This window comes from Pteronotus mesoamericanus, unplaced genomic scaffold (assembly GCF_021234165.1).
Source record: "Pteronotus mesoamericanus isolate MK-2021 breed Mesoamerican mustached bat unplaced genomic scaffold, CSHL_Meso_final scaffold_54, whole genome shotgun sequence".
In the NCBI taxonomy this organism is placed as follows: domain Eukaryota; kingdom Metazoa; phylum Chordata; class Mammalia; order Chiroptera; family Mormoopidae; genus Pteronotus; species Pteronotus mesoamericanus.
This window is the reverse complement of record NW_026555321.1, coordinates 10,705,125-10,732,481: the sequence shown is the minus strand read 5'-3', so window position 1 is coordinate 10,732,481 and position 27,357 is coordinate 10,705,125. Positions and strand designations below refer to the sequence as shown.

General features: G+C 35.2%; 1 protein-coding gene across 2 annotated transcripts in view; it reads right to left on the bottom strand.

Annotated features, from left to right (window-relative positions):
- Positions 1-1,705: 1,705 nt before the first annotated feature.
- The window catches only part of NGLY1 (N-glycanase 1), a 45,894-nt gene continuing 20,242 nt past the window's right edge, over positions 1,706-27,357 (bottom strand). Inside the window, exons 4-12 of one of the 2 annotated variants that reach the window (XM_054595766.1) lie at positions 24,993-25,158; positions 21,808-22,030; positions 19,386-19,507; positions 18,271-18,416; positions 16,208-16,318; positions 14,762-14,926; positions 10,165-10,350; positions 2,961-3,138; positions 1,706-2,594 (exon numbers count right to left, since the gene is read on the bottom strand). In XM_054595766.1, coding sequence (XP_054451741.1) covers positions 2,419-2,594; positions 2,961-3,138; positions 10,165-10,350; positions 14,762-14,926; positions 16,208-16,318; positions 18,271-18,416; positions 19,386-19,507; positions 21,808-22,030; positions 24,993-25,158 — 1,473 coding nt within the window. In that variant the 3' untranslated portion in view covers positions 1,706-2,418. The remainder of the gene's footprint in view (positions 2,595-2,960; positions 3,139-10,164; positions 10,351-14,761; positions 14,927-16,207; positions 16,319-18,270; positions 18,417-19,385; positions 19,508-21,807; positions 22,031-24,992; positions 25,159-27,357) is intronic. The other variant, XM_054595767.1, reaches the window with a different exon arrangement.

The window sequence follows — 27,357 nt, the reverse complement described above, 5'->3', positions numbered from 1 at the left end:
GTACCTAAACTATTATCAAATTATATTTATTTTCCAAAAAAGTTTAATAGAAAAATTGGTTCTAGTATCAATTTCAATACCTCCTCAAATAGGACATCCCTCTCAAAATATCTGTATTCATGAAACACCCACTAAAACAGCAACACACAACAGGACTACAATTCTGTAGCCCTACAACTCGGCAGGAGACTGAGATGTGTAAGTGAATCTTGCCTACGCCACTAATCCACTGAATTTTTGACAGGCCATATAACTTCTCCAAGTTGGAGTTTCCTCAGTGAAAAGTGAGTCTGGGTGAAATTATCTCTAATAACTCTTCCTACCACAAAAGTCCATGGTAAAGTTTCTCTAGCCCTCCCTTAACCAGAGGCACTTATACTTTATCTCCTTATAAACTGATCGAAGTGTCAGATGTTTGTCGCTCATTTTGAGAATGTGATTTTTGGCAAAGGACTTACTAGAACAAAACAAAAACCAACACTCTGCAACAAAAAGCAGACTCTGTAAAATTCATCCTGACAGGATCTGACCCAAAACCAAGGCATAAATTCGTTTTAAACAGGAGCAATGGCAGTGGAAGGCTCATCAATCACAGCACGTTTCTACAACGCGATGCGGTTATTTCTTCCGGGCTTTGCACTCACTCTTCAGTCACGACAGACTAAATGATTGCTATAAAAAGTGATCCCTAATATCAGTGCTAGTTTATTGAGAATGTCTGTACTAATGACCCTTCTTTGCTAAGTTACTTTTGCCTTACCAGTTTACTCTTAGTTTACACATTGAGAACTTTTTTATCCCATACCTTCCCTAGTATTTCTAAACTTTTCTATGTAATATCTATTAACATGTATTGGGGTTGAAACTCTCAGGGACTACATGTAAGAAAAGTGTGCAACTACCTTGTCTCTTCAACAGTTCAATTCTATAATATAGGACATGTGAACTCTAATTATTTTTCTGCTTAAAGCCACAGTATGAATTAGAATGTATCCTTTTTATAAAGTATATTCAGTTGAGTTCCCATATTTTTATTTTCATCTTTATAAAACTGCTTGTAGATCTTCCTGTTGTTCTCACGAGGATTAAGAGGGTTGGTTCACTTGATCATCAAAAATACTCATGTGCCAATACCAGACACTTAAAGACGGGTTATGATAAAGTCTCCAATTTTATATATTTTGCTACTATACAATGCTATGATTAATTCAAGAGTCCAAGAATTCCAGAAAGAGTTCTCATATTAAAACATATTAATAACTTTAGATGCACAAAGTAGTTTTTTTGAAATGAAACTTTTTAGGAAGAAAGTGATCCTCAACTGAGTTTGACCACAATTAAAAAGGAAATATAAAACCTCTGTTCCCAGATCTTAGTATGTATTTTGCAATGCATATAAGTGTTTTACTGAGTTGCATACGGTGAGAATCTCTGCGAATGTACTTTTCTTGTATGTAGAATTGAGAACTTTGCAGAGCATCACAAAGGCATTTAGAGGATAGGGGCTGTATCTTTTTCACCACTGCCTCCCCTTCAGAGTGCTATCACAATGCTTCTGCACACAAACACAATAAATGTTCACGAAATTTAATCGGAGAGGTTATATGGAACACATACAAACAACTCTTGATGTAGCAATATAAATACTGCATAATACATTAACAGGTTTCAAAATCAAGATAGATAGTTTATTCAATGAGGTAGATAAAAATACTCAAAAGTAAAATCAGAAGTAAAGGACTTTCTGAATGTCTACATATTATGGATTTATAATGTATTTTTGAGTTTATGCAGTCACTGTTCAATGTTTTCATAATTCTTGTCTATCCAAGCAGTTTTCAATGTTTAGCATATTTATTAAAGATTTTTATTTAGGCAAAGTAACCACTAAAAAGATATAAAGCAAAATAACTGATTTTATTTCTTAAATGCCTATGTATTTACAATCATAAAAATTTTCATGCATTATAACTTATGAGATACTACTCTTCACAGTTATTAAAAATCTTAGGAAACCCAACTGAATTAACTTATGAAGAAATTAATGGCTGAGCAGAAAATATCATTACTATTTTTAGCTTAAGATTTTATCATAATCATGAACAGCATTTAATCATGAATAACGTCATTTTACTTTTAAAACTATACTTACACTTTTTAGATTGAAACCTCATATTGGTGCAGTAAGACTACTCCGAGTTACAGTCACATATGGAAGGGAGCTTTTAACTCAAGGTTTCATTATGGTCCATAGTACAAAGATATATTTTCATGAGGGTTACATGATGGATAGCCAGCAAAAGAAATATGCCAGCAGAGGGTAGTAAATTGCCCGCTAAGCATGCACTGAACCAACAGACTAATTTAAAACATGGTAAATCCTTGATTATTGCCAGCTTTTCTATAATGGTCAGGTTCTCAAAGGTCACTGAATTTTATAATTATCTCCAAACAATTTTCTTCATGGTCATTTAAGCTTTGTCTAAACAGCTGAGTATGTTGCCAAGCAACATCACCATCTCCTCTGCTTAATTCTGCTTCCAAAATAACTTCAGTGGCACCAGAAAAATCATGATAGGAGTGAAGAATTTTATCTGTTGGAGGAAAAGAAAAAGAAAAAATAAGACTTTGCTTTCGGAAACTTAACGAACCTAATAAAGAGGCAGTTTGGAATGCATTTTATATACCTTGCTTGTAGGTAAAAATCAACACTTAAAAAAAAAATAAATTATTCTTTATGGAGGAAATGTGTCCTTTGAAACAAAGAAATGAGTTTTCTTCTTCCATAAGGCTTTCTATTAGAATGAGGTTATATAGATTTTAATTAAAAATATTTTATCTGCAATAGGATGAATAACTGTTGGATAAGAAAAACTCAAAACTACATCTGAAATAGGTACAATTACTCTTCGGAGTGTTAAATGTACACTACGTGATGAATTCTCCAGTCAGATGCTTACCCCCTGCCAGTTCTACTTGTGCTGCATCAGATCGCAGTTTCCACTGTACTGCTCCAGTCTGAAAGGTCTGACTGCTTGTTCTAATGGAAATGCTATCTACCTTTAGGCCAACTGACCCACACTCAAACTTCCAGGAAATGCAGGCAAAAGATGATCCTTCTTTTCGGGCTAAATACACCTATAAAGTAGGAAATAAAAAAAAAGGAATCGTCAGAAATAATGAAATAGTGTAGGGGACACACACACGAGTCAAAGTCTTACTGTCATAGGGTACTATGTACAAATGCTTACGAAAAACCTAATTTTTTCCCACTGAAAAAATTTTGACATTTAGTAATTTTTATTAGCAGTTTTTTCCTACAGTATATTTTGTATGGAAGAAAGATACTATCTGAACACAGATGACCCAACAAGTACAGCCCTAAAGAGCTGCATGCTAACCAAATTTGGTAAATCATATTCTTTTTTAAATTAGTAAGTCTAGCTATTTAAACTTTATGATGAATCCTGCTGAAAATGGAAAATCCTTTTAAATGTAATTATTTCTTACTTTGTTTTTTTTTCAAGGTCTAGATTTTCAGATAAGCTTTCTTAAGAGTGAGAGGGGCCATGTACTCCAAAACAAAACAATCCCCACTACCACCACAACAAAGTACAGAGCCTCAGTCACTACTAAGTAATGGTTTAATGAAAGGTAACATCCACGACTGCCTCCTAAATAGTACGCTCCCCATTCTTCCACCCCGAAGCCCCTTACCGCTTTAAATCTATACTCTTGCAGGCATCCAAGTTTATTGGCCACTTCCAGCTTGTCTCCTCTCAGAGTCTCATCTACACTCTTCAAAATGATGATGTGAAAACTGATGACATGAAAACTGACGTCCCTAACCAGGGTCTTTCACAGGTAACTGCATTCACTCAGGCTCAACCCCCTACGGATCTGACTCCTTAATCATTAATCCTTCATGTCCAAACTTCCCACAATAATCTATGCATTTTTTGGAAATAAATCTTGAGGCAAAAAGTCTTTTCTCCTTTTATACTGCACTTTTCACTATAGTAATGAGTTTATGCTCATCTTTCTGTAACTGCCTAATTAATGTTTTTAAAATCCCACTTCCTTTGTATCCTTTGCCTGGTCTAGAATGTAGAACACGCACCTGGCTCTTGTATTAAATCCAAACTCTTAGCTTTCATGGTCCCCCAGAATTTTATCCTGTCTTGAACTGCCAATATTCCCTTATTCAATTGTAACTATTTTTTTTTTGGTGTACTTGCATAATCTAACTTAACCAAATCATACAGCTCTCTGGGGCTACGAGTTCTGAATACTCAGGCAAATTTAATAAATAGCATTTAAGTATTAAAAATGTGTACATACATACATATTCTTTTAGAAATGTCAAATCTACTCAGGGCAAACAGTTGGAAATACCACATAAAACACATCTGCATGAAAATGTCCTACTCCACATCTTTAGTCATCAAGTGAAAAAAAAATCACTGCTACCATTCTATTGATATTCCACTCTATCGAGCAACTTATGAATATTTTTCTTCCAGGTTAAATACGTCAGTTAATCTAATTGGAAGTTTTTTTTAATCAGTGATCTGGAGATTATGAAACAACTAAACCATTACCCTCCAAGGAAAATGATTTGATGACAAACCTAGATGTATGGAACTGTCAACTGCTCCACAGAAGTTCAGTGCAACCTCACTGCAATATCCTCTAATGCTCACATGTTCCCACTGCATGTAAGGAGGGTCTGGGGCTCAGGGCTGTACCAATGCTCCCTGGGAGTCCTTGGTTTCACCTACCCTAAATGACCGGCTATCCATAGCTTCAAAGAAGTGGCTAGTAAAGGACATTATCTGGAAAAGATGAGCCAAACAGCAGGATGGAAGGGAGATGGAAGGAACTAAAAGACTAGGGGAAAGTAATCTTAAGACAGAAATACCTTCAAGTTCATATTTCCATATACACTTCTATGTAATGGATTTTCAGGGCTCAATAGTTTCAAATGTCCCCCCAAAATGTGGGTATAAAATGAGACAGGCTGAAGTCAGGTTAATTTCAAATTTCTAGCTTACCCCCGAACTGCCTTCATTATACCAGGTGGCCCTGGGCCACAACTGTGGTTTTAACTGTCACAGGAGGTTTACGAGAGTTGCTGAGCATGTCAGAGTATCACCTGTTCTAAGACTTACATTTTTTTCCATCCTAAAGGCATCAGCTTTAAGACTAAATAGTTAAAGATGGATCATCCATTGTATTCCTAAATGCTTAAATAGTGAAACGTGAGCAAATAAAAGGTCTCAGGCTAAAGAAACGGTGTATGAAGATAAAATAGACCCTATTTATATTGAAAATCCGTATCATCTTTTTCACATAATATTTTCTGTCTGGAGCATTTTAACTAATTTAATTCAGCATTTTTAGAGGTAGCAGGAAGTTAACTAAGAATATGCATACTCAATTTCATAATCTGAAATGCACCAAAACAACAGGATTTACATAAACTTTCAAATGTGGTGCTGTCTACATGTAATGCCAATAGAACAAGTACTTTTAATTTACTTAGGAGAATAATACACTTTCAGCTCTCAAATATTCAATATTTTGGTTGAGACCCCCCCAAAAAGCATTTTTGTAACTGTTGGGTGTTCCTAAGGTCTTGAAGTTATGTCTGACAACTTTTTGCTTGTTGGCTTTTTAAATTCATAGGTGTCATTATCGTGTATAGCTCTGTATGTTTGTCTTTGCAATTTATGGGACCACTGAGAGAGGAGTGCTGCTACCCCTCAGCAGCAGTGATATTCCAGAAGTCATGGAGTTTTTCTCCTACGGACTGAAATCTATATGGCACCCTGCAGTGACCCATCCTTGCCCCTCTCTGGCATCTGTAAGACCATACGGACATATCACGTACCTGAGGGTGGGAACAAGAGTATGTGCCTGTGGCTTAAGGTCTAAGTTATACCACTCACAATGTACACAAAATGACACTTGTCCTTTGGGTTGTGTCTGTAACCACTACTGTCAAGACTGAGAACAATTTGCATGTCAGTATTTTCACGTGGTTCACATTCTACAGAAAATCATCACTTAGAAATTTTCTGATTACTGCAGTCCAGGCCGGTTTGCCTGCTACTATGGATTCCTGGAGGAATGGTTTGTACTGTACTATTTGAAGTTAATATGCTCTTAAAATTATTCTTCTGCTTAGGCTGTTAGGATTAACTCTAATTAAGTTCACTGTACAGCAGACACTCTGTAGTCAGTCATTCCTACAGATACCCAGCAGTGCAGTTGTATTTCAAGAGATTTTAATTTAATGCTGGTAAACTGGTGTGTTGTTTACGAATCCTACTTTTGGTTATTCCATTTTATCAATGAAATCAAACATGAATCACTCTCAGTCCCCACTGTAATCTTTATATACTAAGCTTCTGGCTTTTTCCATTTGCAGACTCTGGACCACTAGCATGATCACGTCCCTTCCTTGCCTGAACTCTTTCCTGGTTTCCTATTACATAACTCCCAGGTTATCCAAGTCTCTGGGACCTGGCAACTGTTTACCTCTCTACTCTCATTTCCCACTATTCTGCCCCATCTTTCCTACTACTTACTCTTCCCTGGACATAGCAGTTGCTTCTCTTCTCAATGCTTTTGCACATGCTATTTCTCATACACCCTAATACCCTGCCCTTCCACTTCCTGTCCTTTACACTGAGAAACTCTCCCTCTGCCTGCTCCTCCAAAAGCCCACTCAGATATTACTTCTTCTGCAAGGCCTTCCCTCAAGAAGGGGCAATAGCTCTTCCTTCTGTTTTTTTCTTCCTGAGTATCATATGCTTCTAGCACTTACCTTACTAACCTGAATAGCTGGTCCATGTGTCTCTCTCCTGAACTAGCCTATGCTCACCTTGAGGCTTTCTTCTTAATTCAACATTATATCCTAAATGCCAAGTGCAATGTCCAACAATGTGCATGTTTGTTGAATGACTATATGAATCAATTCTTGACATAATGCCATACACCAAAAAGTGCTAAAATGACTTTAGTGACAGAAGTATGATAAAACTGCTCAAAAATGCAAAATATGTAAGGACATTGAAGGGACACAGTCTGAATGAAGACAGGGTTACTATGGTAATCTACATAGCCCTAGGGTGATGCAGATTTCATGCCATATACACTCAATCATTCTGTCTTACATTCAGCAAACTTTACTAAACATTTTTATATGTCACATACTATGATAGGTATATGAATACTAAGACTAATACAGAAGTGGGTAGAAAAAGACTAGGTCTCTGCCCGGGGAATGTTTACAATCTAGTAGGCAAGAGACAAATTAATCTGTTCTCACGCATACTTGCTGAATAAATGTCATGAAGGAGAGGTACATGGTGTAGTTAAGTCAATAAAGGGGAAAATGAGTTCAGTTGGCTGGGAGTGGCAGGTATAAGGTTTAAGCCAAGTTCTTAGGACAAGAATAAGTTAACCTAACAAAAAAGAAAGTAAAGCAGATTCTGTGGAGAGGGCAGAAGGGCAGGGCAGCTACAATGCGGAGGCCGGGCGTCATGGTGCAAGGCAAGGTCAGAGAAGGCGGCAAGGGCCAGACTGGAAGGGACGAGGACATATGCAGGGAGACTAGTTGGGCAGCCATTAACACCACTTTTACCAAGGTGTTCTCATTTGCCTCCTAAGGAGCAAGTAGGTCTTGTTGCTTTTTATATTCCTTTCAAATCTACACATCACTGAAGAATGTATTTGCTCAGTAGTACAATGCAGTTAAGTCCCTGGGCTCCTGGGAGGCTACCTCTTTGAGAGAGTAAGAATATGTTCTAAAAACCCAAGAGCAGGCTGCATATGATCTGCCTTGATTCCAGGCTGGAGATTATGGAGGAAAGGTGTGGTAAGAAATAGTCAAGGTCAAAGTATTAAGTACAAATTGGCAGTTACAAAATAGTCACAGGGATGTAAAAGTACACCACAGGGAATATAGTCAATAATATTGTTTTAACTAGGAATGGTGCCAAGTGGGTACTAAACTTACTAGGGGGAATGACTTCGTAAATTATACAAACGTCTAACCACTATGCTGTACACCTGAAACCAATATAAAATAATACTAAATGTCAACTGTAGTTGGCAAATAAAAAATAAAATAAAAAAAAAAAATCGGCTGCTTCTATTTAGTGGAGCTAGACAATCCCTAACTTGGGACATGATAGTACAGAACTAAACATACTGATTCGAGGGGAAAACTGAAGTTTTAATGTTAATATATTACTCCTGAGTTATTAGTCTCTAAAATATAGTTACCATTCTAATATTTTTCTTCATTTGGCACTAAATATTGTAACTGAAAACTGATTCATTCAACTTCTAAAAAGATGCCCTTTGTAAAAGCATATCAAGGCATAAACTTGACTTGAGTAGGGGCCTGTTTTTCATTTAATCGCCTTTGCATCTCATTTACATTATTTAAATCTTTCTCATACAATGCACCTCCTCTGGCCACAATGCTCTATTTAGAAATCTCAGAACATGCCACGTACTCCATGCCTTCCCCCTGCTGTTCCCTTGCCTTATGAACACCTACTCAGCCTTCAGCGTCCAGCTCAAATGCTGCCTGCGCTGTGCAGCCTTGCCCAACTCCTACAGCCAGAGCTAATTACTCCCTCCTCAGTGTTTCCATAGCAATGTGTTGATATCCTTATTATAGCACTCTTCATCACGGTTAAGCTGGCTGTTTATGCTTCGGTTTCCCATTAGACTGTGAGAGCAGGAACCATACCTTCATCTTTTTATCCATGTAGCTAACAGCAATGCCTAGCGCAACGGGCACTCAGTAAATGTTTGCTGATGAGCCAATGAGTGAATACCACAGAGAGGACATATGCCATGTAACAGATCTGTTTCTTAGCACATCATGCCTTCCACAACACAGCATTTTTTCCTCTACCATTACTTTCTCCATTCACACTGCTAGTTAGAAGAATGGCAGGCTAGACTAGTTTAGTACTTGGATAAAAAAACATATCTTTTCTATACAGCTTTCTGTTCAGAAAAGTTTTTTGGCTAAGAATAGTCTTCCAAGAAGAAGTGCAGTGCCTCTAATCAACTATATAACCAATTACAGATACAGAAATAGATTCAAATCTTGAAATTTTACATTTTATCTAGTTTTTATATCCTTCTTTAACTAAAGAAGAAAATTCCTAAATCTACAATTTTAATAATGCTATTGGCTATTCTTGGTTTAACACAAAAAGATCACCAAGGTAAATTTTAGAACAAAAACTTATGATTGGGGGAAAAAACAGGGGCCTCATCTCTGTATGTCTTCTGTACTCTGATTAATGCCTACTACAGTGAACATACAATAGTAGGTGCTCCTAACACTAGCAGCTTCTTAATCTGTGACTCTTTAATCTATCCAATGTCAGACAAGTGAACAACTCCCTTCCCACTCAAACATTTGGCAAGCTAACTTTAAAAGCTCTCAATAAGTTCATTAACTCCTATGAAAATCTATCAATAGTACGGTTAAGTTTATTGAGGTCATTTGAATAGCTCTGAATTTATTTTTGGTGGATATCTAAGGGGAGGGCAGATTAAAAGCAAAGCTTCTTGTTACAGATAACATGTGACAATATGAAAAAGTTGGCACATGGGAACTACTACAGGCCCAGCAATCCATTTCTATAATCTTTAAGACAGAGTATTAATAACCAGTATTACTGCTCAATCATCCACATTATTATGAAACAAAAGTGTATTAAATGGTTAGCGCTTGGGACTTTGAAATAAATGCTACATTCCCTAACAGCCCGTCTTTAGTAGGGAATCAATACGTATCTGTGAAGAAATTAAATAACAATATATTTCATATATTTAAGCAAAAACTAGTCCTATGGATTGGTCATATGCCTGATTATTTTTCCCCATGAAAGCATTAAATTCAAGCCTCTTTGATGAAAACAGATTACTTCCTTGTTCAAAATGCAAAAATTTCCTATGGTGTCTTGATTAAATGTTGGGAACAGAGTTTTCTTTTACAGGGCTAAGGAATACTAAAAGTAATTTTGATGTATCAGTTTTCACATTATGCGCAACTGAAAAATGAAGCCAATCTATATCTGTTTAAACAATGACAAAGGTTTTAAACAGTTTCATGTATTAAGTTACCATGTTCCAGTCTTTTTCAACTTTTCTCAATATGGAGTCCATTTTCCACACACCATTTTCCCATCCAGAAATGGTTTGATTATTATTAGAAACTCGAACATAACGATCTTTTACAATATTGTAACAAAGGTGAAGCTGTTTAGAAATCTTCTCGTTTTCAGAAGGGATGAACATAGTTTCTTTTTTCTTAAAAAGAAAGCAGAATTAGTTTTTCAAGATAATGAAAGAGATACATATATTTATCTATAAATATGGGGGGAGGGAGAAGGGTGGGTGGGAAGAAGGGGAGAAGAGAGGGAGGGATGGAGAAAGGAAGAATCAGATAATGGTAAGATTCCTTCAAGTTGAAAATGAAAAACTGGGCCCTGGCCAGGTAGCTCAGTTGGTTAGAGCATCGTCCCCAACAGTCGAGGTTGCAGGTTAGACTTCCAGTCAGGGCACATACAAGAAGCAACCAATGAAGGCATAAATAAGTGGAACAACAAACTGATGTTTCTCTTTCTCTCCCTTCCTCTCTTTCTCTCTCTAAAATCAATAAATTAAAAAAAGGAAATGGAAAATTGGTGCCATTGAAAAATTTGGAAAATATTTTAGAGGTTAAACATGATCAGTATAATGCTGATATTAACACCAACTGCTACAAGACAGAAAATGAGAACTATAAGCAATCGTTCTGACTTCACCTGAATTCATTCATTTTTCATATCCATCATTACCACATCCTAACTGGACTACTACAATTGTCGTCTACAACTGACTCCCTTCTTTCAAGTTTTACCTTTTCTGCCCATACTCCACACAGTAAAGAAAGTAAATGTAAATTGCGATATGTCATTTCCTTAACTCACTCCACTGACTTCTACTATGCTTAAACTCTGCACCTTTGCCAAGGCTTACAGGGCCCTACATCATCTGTCTGTCCCCTGCCCACTTTTCCAACTAGATCTCATGTTATTCTTTCCTTTTGTCTCCATGCTCCCACCATATTACTTTTCCTTTAGTTCCCCAAAAGGGCTCCACTCACTTCTGCCTCGGGGCCTTGACACATGCTGTTCCTGCTGTCTGGAGTGCTGTTCCTTCTACTTCTCACATATCTGATTCTTTTTCATCCTTCAATCCTCAACCTAAAGCCATTTCAGAGCGTCCTTTCCTGGTACCTTAAGGTAGGAGTATGTCTGGGAGATTGAAACAATTGTCTGCATCTGAATAAAAGCTCATGTTTTACCTTAAAATTCCAGGCAAATTGTGTATTCTACCCCCAAGTAAATCCATGTTTGTTTTAATGTAGAATAGTCCCCAGAAATCCTAAAATCATTGATTGAATTTGAAGTTTGAGAATGATGATAAATTTATCCAATCTTTATGTGCAACTGACACAATGGTCCCTCTCCCTTAGGCCTGCTTAGTAGCAGTTTGGGTAAGATAGTTCTTTGTTCTAGGGGGCTTCCCTCCCTGTGCGTTGCAGGTCGTTCAGCAGCATCCCGAACCTCTGCTCATTTGAAGCCAGTGGCATCTTTCCTCCCAGGTACGACACCAATCAAAATATCTCCAGACATTGCCAAATGTCTCTTGGAAGGCAAGCCATGCACCCTTGCAGAACCACTGCTCTAGGCTGTGTTAATGTCTTGCTACAGTATCTGCTAATCAGTCAAGAGAGCAGGCAACGCTTTTTTGTTACCCATCAGGTATATTGGGTACTAGGTATTAAACAATATAAAAACTTTAAGTGTACAAGAATCAATAATAATATATCTTAAAGAAAAAATATATATGTGTGTGTATACACACACACACACACATTCACGTACACACACACACACACATATTCACGTAATCACTGTCAGTTACAAAATGGTAACATTAAGTATATAAATAAGAATATCATACCTTAGTAGAACCTGTGATGATTACGGCCATATAGTTAAAAGAAAAACAGTTCATTATTTTTAGAAACTGGTATTGTCAGTGTATTACACTTCAAAACAAGCATGTACCAGCAAAGATATTTCAGAGTGGATATAAGCCGAATGGAAATAAAATTTAAAGCAGCATTATCTACTATTTTATAAAAGAAAACTAACTGCAAGAGGGAAAAGAAAAATAAATGTTACTGAACATACCATGTATGCAACTGAACAAATAATCTGGAATAAGAATGACATTAATATTTTCTAAAATCTTTTAAATCTAAGAAAAAGCTATTCTTTGTGGAAATATCACCAATGTTTTCTTCTTTTTCTAACTCATTTCAAGGCACAGTTCCATAATTTTTTAGGACATTTTTCAATTTACTTTTAAAATAAACATCTATTTCTAAAGAGGATAATCACATTTTAAATCCATGGTCCTAATATGGTCTTCAGTAACTGAGAAATTTAAAAAAAAATTTCAAAAGGGGAAACAATCTGAGCCTATAGCCCAATTCATATTTTTAAAGTTTAAACTTATTTGCCACACAAGAGGGAGCACAGCCATCCAAAAAAAGAAAAAGAAATGAAGACCTAAATAATATCAATGTTTTAAATTGAACACAGCTGTGAATTAAATTAGCTCTTGTAAATTGGCTTCATTTCGATTTATACTTGTAACTTGCACTGCATCAGCAGTGATTTGAATTATTTGTTGAATTTAGATCTTGTAATTCTATGGCTGAACCAATACTTCCAACTGTTTGCTAAAGATGCTGGGATAAATTAAAAAGCAAACAGAGTTGCTGGGAATAATTCACTCCTTTTGGACATATTTCTTGACTGGAGAAATGAGCTGTAACAATGGCAAGTTTAGAAAAACTAGATAGAGAACTTTGTTCAGAATTGTCGATACTATTATGAGCTATTTTCCTTTCAAGCATTTTTCATGAATTATCATCTTAGACCTAAATATAAAATACTTTCTAGTGAGTCAACTTTAAATTCCCTAAGGACAAGGGACAGTCTATCTTAAGGGACAGTCAGGACAGTACTTTCTTAATGTCTATCACAGAGCTTTTTACCTAGCCTCTAATTACAGACATTATACCTTCATTGTTCATTATTGAATTTTGGGAGATTAGTCAAAAGATATCTTTAAATAAGTTTGACAATATAATAGTAATCACATTGGCAATAATAATTTCTAGCCAATACCAGATGTATGCAAATATATAACAAGAAATGAACACTTTCATCAACTGAATTACCCAAATTCTATTATTTTCCCACTGTAAAATTTTCATATGGGGAAAAAAGGTAAAACAGACCTCTTTAAAATGCATTAAAACCTGATTTTGAAAAACTTAAGTAAGCACTTCCCAAAAGAGGATATCCACAAATTTAAAGAGCAGGCATTCAACTTCATTAGTCATCACCAAAATGCAAATTAAAATCATAACATACTAATGATATATACTGCCAGAACTGCTAAAATGAAAAAGAGAGAATATCAACTATATGTAAAGATGTGGAAAAATTTCATATGCTGTTGGGGAGAGTATAAACTGGCAAACCACTTTGGAAAACTCTGGCAGTACCTACTCAAGCTGAATACTCTTACTCTGTTACCTCGAAATTCCAACTACATACCTAGTATATACCTAATTGAAATGTGTTAATATATTCACTGAAAACATGTACAGAAATGTTCACAACAGCACAATTTTTATGAGTCAAAACCTAGAAATAACCCAAGTACCCATCAATAGTTACATGAATAAATTCTATAAGTAGTCATATAATGGAGTATTATACAGCAATGAAAATAAGCATATGATAAACATGCAGCAACAAGTATGAATTCACTAAAGTTGAGATAAAGAAACCATTCACAAAAGGGTACATATATGTTATTGAAGCAAAGCACAAAAACAGGCAAAACTAATCTAAACCTAAAACAGGTAAAGAAACCATAATAATGGTCATCCTGGGGGCAGAAGGCAGTGACCAAAAGGAAACTCAGTTGTTTCTGAGCTTCTGATGGTCTATTTCTTATTCTGGTTTGTGGTTACATGGGTACTCAATTTGTGAAAATTTGTTCAGCTGTACACTTACAATTTGTGCATTTTTCTGTATATACTTCAGTAAAAGTTACACTATACTAAAAATTTATATAGGTAATTAGAAGAATCCTACTTTTAAAATGCTTTGCTAACTCTGTATGTGATTAAACTAACTCTTAAAAAACAAACCACCAAATCCTCACTCAAGGATATGTTTATTGATTTTAGAGGGAGAAAAGCAGGGAGAGAGCGAGGAAGCGGGGTGGGGGGGAGGGGAAGAGTAGAAGAGGGTAGTGAGAGAGGGAAACATCAATGGGTTGGTTGCCTCCCATACAGGCTCGGACCAAGATCGAACCCACAACCCAGGTACGTGCCTTGACGTGGGATTGAACCCATAACCTTTTGGTGTATAGGACAAAGCTCCAATCAACTGAGCAACTTGGCCAGGGCAAGGCTAACTCTTGTATGTGATTGGACTATGTCAATCAATTATTGGTTGTTTAAATGTTTACATTTTTTAGTAGTTAATTGAAAGGTCATGGCCAATGCATTTTTCAATAGTAAAGGGCAGAGTATAAGAAGCAGGGAAGTGAGAAGATTGCCATGCTATAATGAATTAAATACCTCTAGACCCATTTCACCTCGGGCTACTCTCCAAGCCACTGACCCAGATATTCTTCCACCAAGTTCTCCAGGTTTAGGGGTTTTGGGTGATATAAATTCAACAAGCTCCACAATTATCCTCTGAAGAAGTTCTTTTCTTCTGTTTTCTGAGAAAGACATTTGCCTCTGCAATTCATGTTTTAAAAAGAAGTTATTAAGATTAGGAAAATGTGGAGATCCATCTCTAAGAACATAATTAAAACATTTGTATTTTAAGGGAATTTTGAAAGAAGCAACAAACTTTATTTCCATATGTATAATTATTTGGAAAATAAAATGGACACTAGGAAATTCAAAATAATTTTATGAAACTTATTCTTATACCCATATCCAACTCTCCATGACCTTTACTGTCCTAGATTTAAAATAAAGGTAGGAAACCTCTGTTTTTGGCCATAAGAAACTAGTCTGTTTCAGGCTAACTGTCCTGCTGAGAAAACCTAGAAGAGGAAGAAAACATACACACAGATACACACATATAAACACCTGTTTGAGTGCAACAGAAAACCACCAATGTAGTCAGAGCTGAGGAAGCTAAGATCCCAATAGAAGAAATAAATTCAGGTGAATCAATACTGCACCTCTTTTCCCTTCCAGGCATTTGCTAATTATTAACTGAAACGAGGAGGAGAGGCTGAGAAACAAAATGGAGGCTAAAGTGCTGAAAGCCAAAGCAAAATTTTTAGCAGAAACAAAGTGCTGGCAAGTGTATAATTGGAGTTCAGAGACTTCTAAGATGAGGGACTCCCATAAATTCCCCAGGTTTTCAGCCTAGGATCTCTGAAGGGCTACACACTAAAGTTAGGTAAGATTCCAAATAGATTGAAAGCTCACCTTGAATCTCAATCACTGACTGCATTAAGGTGATCGGCCAATGTTCTAACTGGCTTCCAGCAGCAAAACTGTTTTTTAATTATTAAAAAAAACCCCAAAACAACCCATACATATATAGTAAAAAGTTTCAAAACTACCAAAGGGGTATAAAAGAAAAACTGAATCTTCCCTTGCTGGATTCCCAGGTCTTCTTGGAAGTAGTCGTTGTTAACAATTTCCTGTGCCTTGTTTCAGAAATTTCCATACTTGAATAAGTGTGTGTGTGTATGTAATTACATTCAAGACACAATTGCTTGGATAAATAAAATGACATACTTTTTGTCAAGTATTATACATACTGAAAGTTTATTTCCCTGAACTTTAAGAGACATGACAATGTGATGTAAAAATGTACAATATTTAAAATAGGTCATGAAAATTTTCAGTGAACAAAAAGACACTTAATACATAAAAATATTTTTGCTCGCTAAATCACGCTACAACTTGAAAAATTTCAATGGGTTAAAAACTGGCTCTTGATTATACAAAAAATTTCAAATGTCCTCTCAAAAATGACAAATGCCCATCACCTACCTGCTTATTAAGTTCATTAATTGTTTCTCGAAGTAATTCTTCTTTTATCTGAGTTCTTCTGGAGATTACCTCTTCATGTTTACAAGAGTATCGCCAAGTAACATCAACCACCTCAAATTATAGAACACAAATATCTGAGAAAATTACAGCCATGAACCGTAAATACCTAGAATGTAATTCTTAAATATAAAATTTTAAATGCTATTGTTTGTTTAAAGTCTAAAAACCTGTGGAATAACACCGGAGAATGTGTTTTTTATTCATTTTCTAATTGGCACACTTCCAAAAAAGTGATAAAATGGAAGTTTTCACAATATTTAGGTTTTTTAAAACTTACCTATAAATTTTACAAAATTCAACAAATAAAAAGTTTTTCCATTTAGTGTCTAAAGTTCATATTATAGAACTGGTTTTTGACAAAGATGCAAGAGCAATTCAAATGAGAAAAGATAATCTTTTCAACAAAAGTGCTAGAACAATTCATTATCCACACACAAAACAATGAATTTCAATCTATAATGTGGAGTATATACAAAATTAACTCAAAGTGCAAAATTGAAAGTATAAAACTTCTAAAACAATACAAAGGAGAAAATCATTGTCTCAGACAAAAATTTCTTAAATACAACATCAAAGAGTAAACTGGTAAGCTGAACTTCATCAATTTCTTTTCTTCAAAAGTCACTGAATGAAAAGACAAGGCACAGATAAGGGGAAAAAAATTTTGTAAAGCATATATCTAATAAAGGATTGCATTCAGAATATATAAGGAACTCTCAAAACTCAGTAAAAAAAAATTAAAAAATGGCAAAGAGGACACATGGATGGCAAAGAAGCACATAAAAGGATGTGCAGTATTATTTGTCATTCAGGAAATACAAATAAAAACCACGATGAGCTACCATTACACAACTAGTAAAAAAGGCTACAATGAAAGAAAGAGACCATAACAAATGTTAGTTAGCAAGGATATGGAGAAATTGGTAACTCACATTCTGCTGGTGAGAATGTAAAATGGCACAATCACTTTGGAAAACAGCATAGCAGTTTCTTAAAAAGTTAAACATATACCTACCATATGGTCTAGCCATTCCACTTCTAGGAATGTACCAAAGGGGAAAAAAAAAGCACATGCCCATATAAAGACTTGCATTGAGTGTATGTAACAGCTTTATTTGAAATAATAAAAAAACGGGAAAGTACCCAAATATGTCCATCAACAGGGGAAAGGATAAACAAATTATGGTACATCCATACAATGAGACAGTACTCAGCAATAAAAAGAATAAACCATTGATATGTGAAAACACATGGATGAATCTCAGAATAATTATACCGAGTAAAGGAAACTGACTCTTCCATCCTCACTCCACCAAAAAGAGGCTATAGAGAAGCTCCTTGACTTGTGATGTTGTTATATCCCAATAAATCTATCGTAAGTTCAAATTATCAAAAGCTGACAATGCACTTCATACTGATACACTGTAGAGTATGGGTTATTTACCCTGTGACTAAATAGTTTACTGGGAGCTACAGGTTGACAGGTTGCTGCCACTACCCATCAACCTTAGAACACGGTACTGCATATCGCTAGTCCAGAAAATGATGAAAATTCAAAATTTGAAGTACAGTTTCTACTGAATGTGCATCATTTTTGCGCCATCACAAAATTGAAAAATTGTAAGTCCAGCCATCATTAAGTCGATGGTCGTACGTAGGACCCTCTATGTATGATTTCATTTATATAAAACTCTACAAATGCAGATTAAGCTATAATGACAGAAAGCAGATCTGTGGTTGCTTCGACAGCGAAAAGAAGCAGGGATAACAAAGGGACATATGGAAACTTCCAAGGATGGTACACTATCCTGTTCACTAGTGAACAAGGATGTTCACTATCTTGATTTTGTAAAGGTAATTTCATAGATGTATATAAATGACATAATTTAATAAATAGTACACTTGAAATATATGTCACTTTTTGCATATCAATTATACTTTCAAGAGCTGTCAAAAAATTGTATTTTATTCTTAGAAAACATTTTTTTTCTCTTATGACCTACCTCATCTTTAGAAAATGCTAGGACATAGGAAAGCTTCTTGCCCCACCCTATTTCATACAGGAGTGGCTTGTCACAGACGTCCTCACATGCGTCGCAGTGCAGCCACCGCTGCTGAGAAGGAGAGTAGACCTCCGTCCAGACATGGTCTACTCCAGTTGAGAGCACAAGGAAACAACAGGGAAAAGGGGTGAAAAGTTAAGTTTATAAAACCAGAATGACTTCCAGTAACTGTGTACACACTCCTAAGAATCACATAATAAAGTTATTTGTAATATTCTAAATTTTAGTTAATGAGACTGAACATTTTGTGGAACACAATACTTTAGAATACTTGTTTTCTCTGTCTCTTTGAAATTCTTGAAAATGTTTGTGGCGTCAGTCTCAGGCTTAATTAAAAATAACGTGAGCCATGACTTTAAAAAAGGTGAACATATTGAACAATAGCATAAAAAACATAGGGATCAGATTACTAATATAAGGACGCCAATGCCACTTTTGAAAACGGAGTCTTTCTCAACCTTTAAGACCCAGGACCAGAAGGTGGTCTAACAGAGGATCTCTGGTGACTGGCATTTTATATTCGATTATAAGAGAACTATTAAATGAAGGTTTCATTTTATTATTTAAAAAAATCATGAAACACAAGTAAAATGCTAAGAACAAGAAAAACAACTTTTTAACATGTAGATGACATGAGTCACTTCTAAATAAGGACGATATAAATTTCACATGGCTTTTATTACTTTTTTTATATTAAGATTTAAGATTACTAAATCTTTCATGTTAATCCCTAAGAAAGTGAAGATTTCTATAGCACATTATTATACATGTTCTTATCCATATAGAAACACAATCACTGAAAATGTCACGGTAAGTTATTAATGAAAGAATGTTTATAGTGCAAAGCACTAAGCAAAATGCTGGGTGTACTGTAAAAATCTTGTGATCCCCACAAAAAACCCATTAGGCTGGGATTACTGTTATTTTACCAAAGGCAAATGGAAGCTCAGACTAACAAGGCTAGAAAGTAACAAACAGAAAATAAGCCCAAACTGTAAATCCCAATCCTTAGATCTGCAAAGCCCTACTGCTCTCTGCCCATGCCAGCTCTGTACCTGTGTAATCCCAGACATAGCGAGCTTCAAACCCTAAGGCTCGGCAGCACAGTGTAAAACAATTGGCCCACTCGCCACACCGTCCACATCTTGTTTCCAAAAGTTTCTCAGGATGATTGTACCTGGTTTTAAACAACAATGACAACAAAAAAGCTTTGATTCAATATCAAATATAAGAATTTAAAAGAATTATAAATTATTACTTCTGTGCTAAACAGTAATATTTCTAAGTTTGTATTTGTAATAATTAAAGAGCCTAGAATATATGAGGCAGTGTGCTATAATCTTTGGTAAAAATGATTAAACAGTGGTACAACCTTCAAGGAGTTTACAGTCCTAAGAGGGAGAAGGAATTAATGCAACTAACTTTAACACACAGCAGTGTGATCCAGACCGCACAACAGGTCAGGTGGGTATTATAGGAGAGCAGTTGAGGGAGAGAGCTTGTGTTTGAGCACCTCCTGAAGCACGGACAGGACTGGCTCAGGCAGGGATTACCCTAACAAATGGTATAATTACCTCATTGTATTTAAAAGATAAGCATCTTGAACAGACTACTCAATAAAGGTCTTAAAAGCTTAGCTGAACTCAGTTTTACTTAAAATACGATTTTTGTGTCTAATGATATTTTGATTGAAATTTTATTTTTCTGAACTACTTAATGCGGTGCTTGCTAATTTGGAGGTTGTTTTTTTAAAAGATGTTTGTTATGTCTCCAATTATAAAATAATCACAAAACTGCAGAATAGTAAACTTTGCATTTGCGTTGAGAAGGATTTTGGCCTGATAAAGCTAAGCAGGAAAAGTGCCCCAGTTGAGTGGAAACGCTGGCCTGGAGCTTGGGAGGGAAGGACACAGCTACAGGAATGAACTGGCTCTGCAATGACAAGTTTGTCTTAGGCAGGTGCTCTAGCCTAAAATAAGTTAAATGAATTTATAATTTGGGTAAATAAGTCATTGAAAAAAGTTATAAATTTACATTAAGAAGTAAAACAGCAGAATTAGAACATCCTGTATCTCCGTGTTCTGTATACTACTTGTGCCAAGCTCTGAATGACCAGCTCAGCCTAATAAACAGTGCTCATCATCCCAACCCAATAGAATGCAGCTACCAAGTAAATCAAGCAAGTATTTAGAAAGAAAAAAATAGCACTGTATACACATCTTTGTTAACCTGTGTCCCTCTACAAGGAATTATCAGTTCACATTCAATTGCCTAGAAAGAATTTTTGAGAGGAATTTAAAGACATATCTTTTATCTTCAAATCTTTGCAAAGTATGCTGTGCAAATGTATGCTGAATGAAGAAGTAACTTGTACAAATTTCCGTTAATTATTGGATATTGGATTTTGTGTATCCTATAGTCTGCATATCACAGGGACGGTTCCCAGTTAGGACAGAATTGAGTCCCTAAGCCCACAAAATTACTTATTTCAAACACATGATATCTTTTCTTGCCTGATGATACATCCAAGTTTTCAAGTATTGCCAATGAAGAAAATCTGGTAAGATGCTTATAAATTAATAGAAAAAATTAATTGAAAATTTCAAATTTCCCTAGCTTAAAATTTAGATATAAGAGTAGGTTAGGTTGGGCAGGAGAAGCACCTAATTAAAACAAACGTCTGTAGTTAAAAAATACATATATATATATAAACGTAAATGTGTATATATATGATATGTTATTACTACACTTTTAACTTCCATATTACCATCTGATGATTATTTTAAGTACAGCATTGTATTTACTATCACAATTATCAGTATTATTATTAATGTTATTAGCATTTTTATATTCTGTCAATTATTATTAAAGTTGTCAGAACATTAAAATTTATATATGAAAAGAATACAAGATTAATAATATTAAATGTGCTAGGACTACACTCAATTTCTATTCAAGAGCAAGATTCAAAAAACTTTTCCTATAAACAGACAGTAATTATTTTAGACTTTACAGGCCATATGATCTCTGTTGTCAGAATTCAACTTTGCCACTGTAATGTAAAAATAATTATAGGGCTGTCCAACCTTTTGGTGTCTCTGCACCAAACTGGAAGAAGAAGAGCTGTCTTGGGTGACACACTAAATACACTGCGACACATAACCACACAAAAAAAACAAAAACAAAACTCCTAATGTTTTAAGTAAATTTATGATTTTGTACTGGGCTGCATTCACAGCCATCCTGGGACACACGCGGCCTTTGGGTTGGACACATAAACAAATCAGTATGGATGTGTTCCAATAAAATTTGATTTACAAAAATAGGATGTGGGCTGGATTTAGCCTGCCATTTATAGCTTGTTGATCCTTGTCCTAAAAACTAAAATGAAAATTAAAAGGTTAAATTTAATAAAAATTCTCTCCTACCTGTTCCATACAGTGATTATTCTGACTTTACTGTCCAGTGGATACCCACCTCGGGAACCGACTGCTCAACTGGCATGCGTCACAGTAATGGTCTTCTACTCGGTTTGCACCCCACTTCAGCTCATCATCATTGGGAAATAACGCTTCACCTCTAGACTTAGTCTTGCCACCACATTTGCTGCATGAAATGTCATCCACCCATTGAAAAAATTCTTCCTTAAACCAGTGTAAAAGCTCCAGCAAAAGAAAATCCTCATCACTTAAATTAGTACCTGAGAGATTAAAATAGAACCAAGTAAGAGCCAAAGCTGACAAAAACGAAAAGTATCCACATATTTTATTCTCAGATATGAGCTAAAATATATGAAAATCTAAGATGATGAAAAGGTTTGCACAAAATATTGACCCAAGAAATAAATGTCAGTACACTGTGAACTAGGCTGCAGTACAGTAACAATATACTGCACGTTTTGAACAGTGGGATGTTTAATGCTTTGTATCCTTGAAATGACATTATGCATTAACCTGAGCTGAACACAACAATCTCTCAGGGAACTATGTGGTCAGTCTGAAATTGATTCCAAAACATACAGGAAGTAAGAAAAACAATCTGACTTGAAAGAACACTTTAAAATTACTATATTAAATTTGGTATCAGGTATATATTTAAGTAAATATGAAACAATCACAAATTCATAGGCAGAAATCACAAAATGCCAGACACTTTAAAAATCATCCTATTAGCTTTTCTATCACTGCTTCAACATATAACATAATCTATCAATGGATACTCTCCACAAAAACACAAAGAAGCGCAACAATGTCTATACTGTATGTAATGGCCCTAGCATGTAAGCATGACATATACTGTATCTTCTTCATCAATAAAAAGATTTTTCTTGACCATATTCAAGACTATGGTATCTCTGAAATGAAGGAAAGGAGAAAGGGAAAAAATCTAGGAGACATATAGAGGGAGTTCTCATCTCTATATTTAATATTATTTAAAAATTGGTACATGAGGGAAATGTATGGCATAATGTTAAGATCTAATAAAGTTTGATGCTGGTTATGGGCGTCTGATATATTATACTCTATTCTTGTATTTATATTTGATATATTTAAAAATAAAAAAAAAACTACAGGAAAAACTACAGAAAAGGTAAAAAAGCCAGAAACATTATTTTCCTGAATGAGAAAACGCATTATTCTCAAGTTGTTAATTCCCCACAAATTAATCAAATTTAATGCAATCCCAATTACAATATAAAATAATGCAAAATTCATGGAAAAAGCAGAAATGCACAAAATAGTCAATATAACTTCAAATAAGAACCATGAGGTAAATTTGCCTATTTATGTATCAAAAAACATTACAAAATTCTAATTATTAAAATATTATGATATTGGTGAAGAACAGACAACAGATCAACAAAAGAAAGTCCTGAAAGACAGATTTCTAAATGATAGACCATATTTAATAAAGTTAGTCTTTCAAAGTAGTTCCAAGAGGATGGACTGTTCAATAAGTGATATTGGGACAGGTAGCTATCAAGATAACATATCCCTACTGTAATTCATTCATCCTAATACGTGTATGTATAAAATATTTTATGTAGAGAGGAAATATTTTAAAAAACAGGAAGTAATAGATGTTACAAGAGGATATGTTTATGACTTTTGCTTATGAATATGTTTATGGTCTTAACCAAGACAAAAATTGTAAAATAAAACTCTTTATAAAATTTATAACTTTGTATATCAAAATACACAGTAAATGAAATTAAACAGAGAACACTGAGGGGAAAAAGTAACACATCTAACAAAAGTACTCAGAATATACAAAGAACTTCTACGCATCAGTATGAACACTAACAAAACCATCAGAAAAATCCAGGAAGTCCTTAAAAGAAGTTCAATAATTTCATTCATTAAGTGGATACCAATACCCTCAGACACTTCTGGTATAAAATGGAAGTGGGTTTGTTTGGCAGACTCCATTGTAACAAATATAACACACACCTGTGACACTTTTATATGTGTCTCAGGGAAACATACATGCATGTATCCCAGTAGGCTTGCTTCACAAGAATCTTCACTGCAGCAACATTTAGACTAGAGAAAAATGGTAAAAAAATCTCCATGTCCTCCCAGAAGGAACTGTACAAATAACACTATATGCATACTACAGAACACCTTGGAGAGTCAAAAGGTCTCTACAACATAACAGTAAATGAAAAACACTAACGAGCTGAAGATGTATGCGATTATATATTATGTAAACCTACATAACTTAAACTATTTTTACAGATATCTGTAAATGAGTGTAAATATACAGAAAAAGATATGAAAAGGAACACAGCACAATCAACAGCTGTTATCTATGGAAGAGAAGGACTGATTGGCAGGGAGAACTTAGCTTTTCCTGTATAAGATGAAAGTTTCCCAACAAAATGATAGTCATGAATGTTATATTAACTATGAACTTTTAGAAATACAGCACTGCCCTTGTCTTTCTCCTCAGAGGCCCTACAACAGCCAGATAAGAAACAACTGCATAGAAACTCAAAGTTAAAATGCTGAAGTTGGAATAATTTAATAAATAAAATCCTAAGACCATTAATGGTAACAACTTAATTATTGATAGATGGATGTGGGAGGCATTGTTCAGAGCCATTTACATGCAATATCTCATTTATTTCTTCAAATTATCATTCCTATTTTCAAATGAAGAAACTGAGGCACAGAGAGTCAATTACTTGCTCAGTGATGCACAACAAGGGACAGAACTAAATTTGTACCCAGGCAGCTGGCTTCAAAAATCTACATTCTTAATCAGTAAGTAATGTCTCTCTATTAACCAAAGTGAACCAATGGTCTAATCATATGAATTAATTGCGAGTATGGTTTCTGTCATATTCACATTAAAATTCACTAATAACACCATCACGTATTCCAGGGACTCAAGTTCTACTGTACCTAAAAATATTCACCTACCAAAGATAATGATTAAACTGTGAAATATATATTTGTGTAAAAAGTTAAAAAAAAAAAGTTAACCAACATGTCCATTAGGTATTTGCAATAAAGTCAGACTGCTATTGTATTCCTTCAAAATCCAAATAGAAATAGTTTAGATATTTACAATGGATACAGCAAAAGACATCCTTTCGTGTTTCTATTTTTTTAGCAACGATGCATTTTTAGCAATGAATGGTTATGTAAAGCCACTACCTTTATCCAATTTTCTAGCTCGAGATAACTTTTCTTGCGATTTCTTTTTTAGTTCTTGGACTGGAATACAAGCCAATGCTTTCTCCTGGAGAGCAGGGTTCTCATAGATTAGCACATGCTGAAGGTTGGACTGAAGAACTTTTAGAATGATTGATTCAGCAGTAACCTAATAGGAAAAAAAATTGAAATTAGTTTTTCTCCATATGCAACAAAAATAACATCTAATAAAAAACACTTGTTCTAGGATTTCATAAAGAGGAATGTATGGATTTACTGAAATAATTATGCGTAAAACTTTTATAAAATTAGTACTAGGAGACAGCTGTATCTGTGTCACAGTCTAACATACATCTATTTCCCCCCCCCCCCCAAGTATATTACTGAGAATATATTTAAATAGGGGTATGATAAATTCTTGACCACAGCTGGGATTAAGACAATGCTCTGTGCAATGCATGCAACAGCCCTTTCCACTTCAAATTCCTCTAAGTAATATATTTTTTAAAAATTCTATTCAGCATTAGCAAAGGAGAAGTACTCTGAAAAAGGAAAGGCAAATGGATACAAATGGATTAAAGGAAGAAATCACAGCAATATGCCCTCCAGAAGAAGTGGTCATAAAAACTAAGAAGTTCTCAAAATAATCCCTACAGCAAAGGAGCCAGAGGATCCACAGGGCAGGAAGAGGCCGTGGAGCAAGCATTAGGAAGACTGGATGGGCCGGGCCGAAGGAACACCTAGACACTTTGTGCCCCCTCACCCCTTCACCGCTGGTCAACAAAGAATGTGCCTCTGAACAGCGCTGGAGGACGCGTAGGTTCGTAAAAGGAAAGAGGAGTGTCCAAGCTACGAACAGTTATTTCTGGCACAGCCCACTTAAACAAAACCAAAATAAGTAAAAAGGAAAAGAAAAAAGAAAAACAAAAGCCAAGAAAGCAAGAACATAGAAAATACAAAATAAAATGTCAGAAAGAAGTTAAAACATGTTAATTATTACAGTAAATATGAATGTGTTAAATGGTAGATATAGATTAATTAAAAAAAGCCATCGCCAAATACTTATTTCAATGTCAGGTACTGTATATTAAGCACTGGGGATGGGTGTGCAAGACAGACATGATCACTTTATAGTCTAAGAGGGGAAAGGCATATAACAGGAATGGCAGAACCATGACATTAAGCCAAAAATAATGGAGACCTAAAGAGACAAGGGCATTATCCTCATAAAGTAGTCTACGAATACAGAAACAAACACTGATACAACAATGTTCATTTATTCAAATATTTGATGACTTTTATTATTTGCTAGGTATTGGGGATATAATGGTATAGACCATTTATTCATAGGTATAATAAAAGTTATAAAGCCAATAATGAGGATAATGAGACTTTTCAACAGGGTTCTGACCCCAGAATTCCATGACTACATGGTATTTGTGGTAAAATATAAAGGATCAGAAGCTAGTAAGTAGGGAAAGGAAGACTATTCCTATCAAAAGGAATAGCATGTAGGTTGCTGGGGAGCATGTATATAGGGGACATGCTTAGTATAAAGTGAGGCATCAGAGAAAAGGTTGGAGCACAGAGAACTAAGGGGAAAAAAGGTAGAGAAGGAGAAGGAAGGCTGAGAATGAAGTTGGGCTGGTAAGACGCTATAGTTTTCTCACCTCTTTCCCCTGTAATGGGAAACTATGAAAGAGACTTAAGCAAGGGAGTAAAATCAGGTTTGTGTTTTCAGAATATCAATCTAGCTGTAGTGAGGAGAAGCAGGTATGGGAAGACCCAATGGGAAATGACTGCAGAGCTCTTGAGAGAGCTGGTGGCTTAAACAAGGGAGGTGGAAAAGTGACTGGATATAAAAAAGAACTTAGGAAATAGAATCGACAAGTCTTGGTGACTGAGCTTTGGGGCCAGGGGGCAGTTAGAAAAGTAGAAAAACACATACGAACAATCCACAGATTTTCAATCTGAGCAATGGGATCAATAGTTGAACTACTTATAGTAGGAGAAAAACCAGAAAATGAACAACTGAGCTAAAAAGTATGTATGGTCAGATAAAAAAATGAACTGAAAAAAAGAAAAGTCCAGTAAATTTAGCAGCATGAAGCTTGTGGATGATCTTAGTAAGAGGTTTTGTAAAGTGTTAATAGGGAAAACAAGTTGTAAAAGACGAGGTTGTGTAAGTGGTGCCCCAAAGTGGGCTAAGTGTACCCAAGGAGCTGTACAAAATGGTCCACTGGAATGTGAACAGAACTATTAGAACTTGTATTTACAGTATTTTATGTAAAAAAGTACAGCATTATTATAATAACATTTAATATTTTAATTAATAGGGCGCTCTCTCAGGCTAGAGAAGCTATCCAGA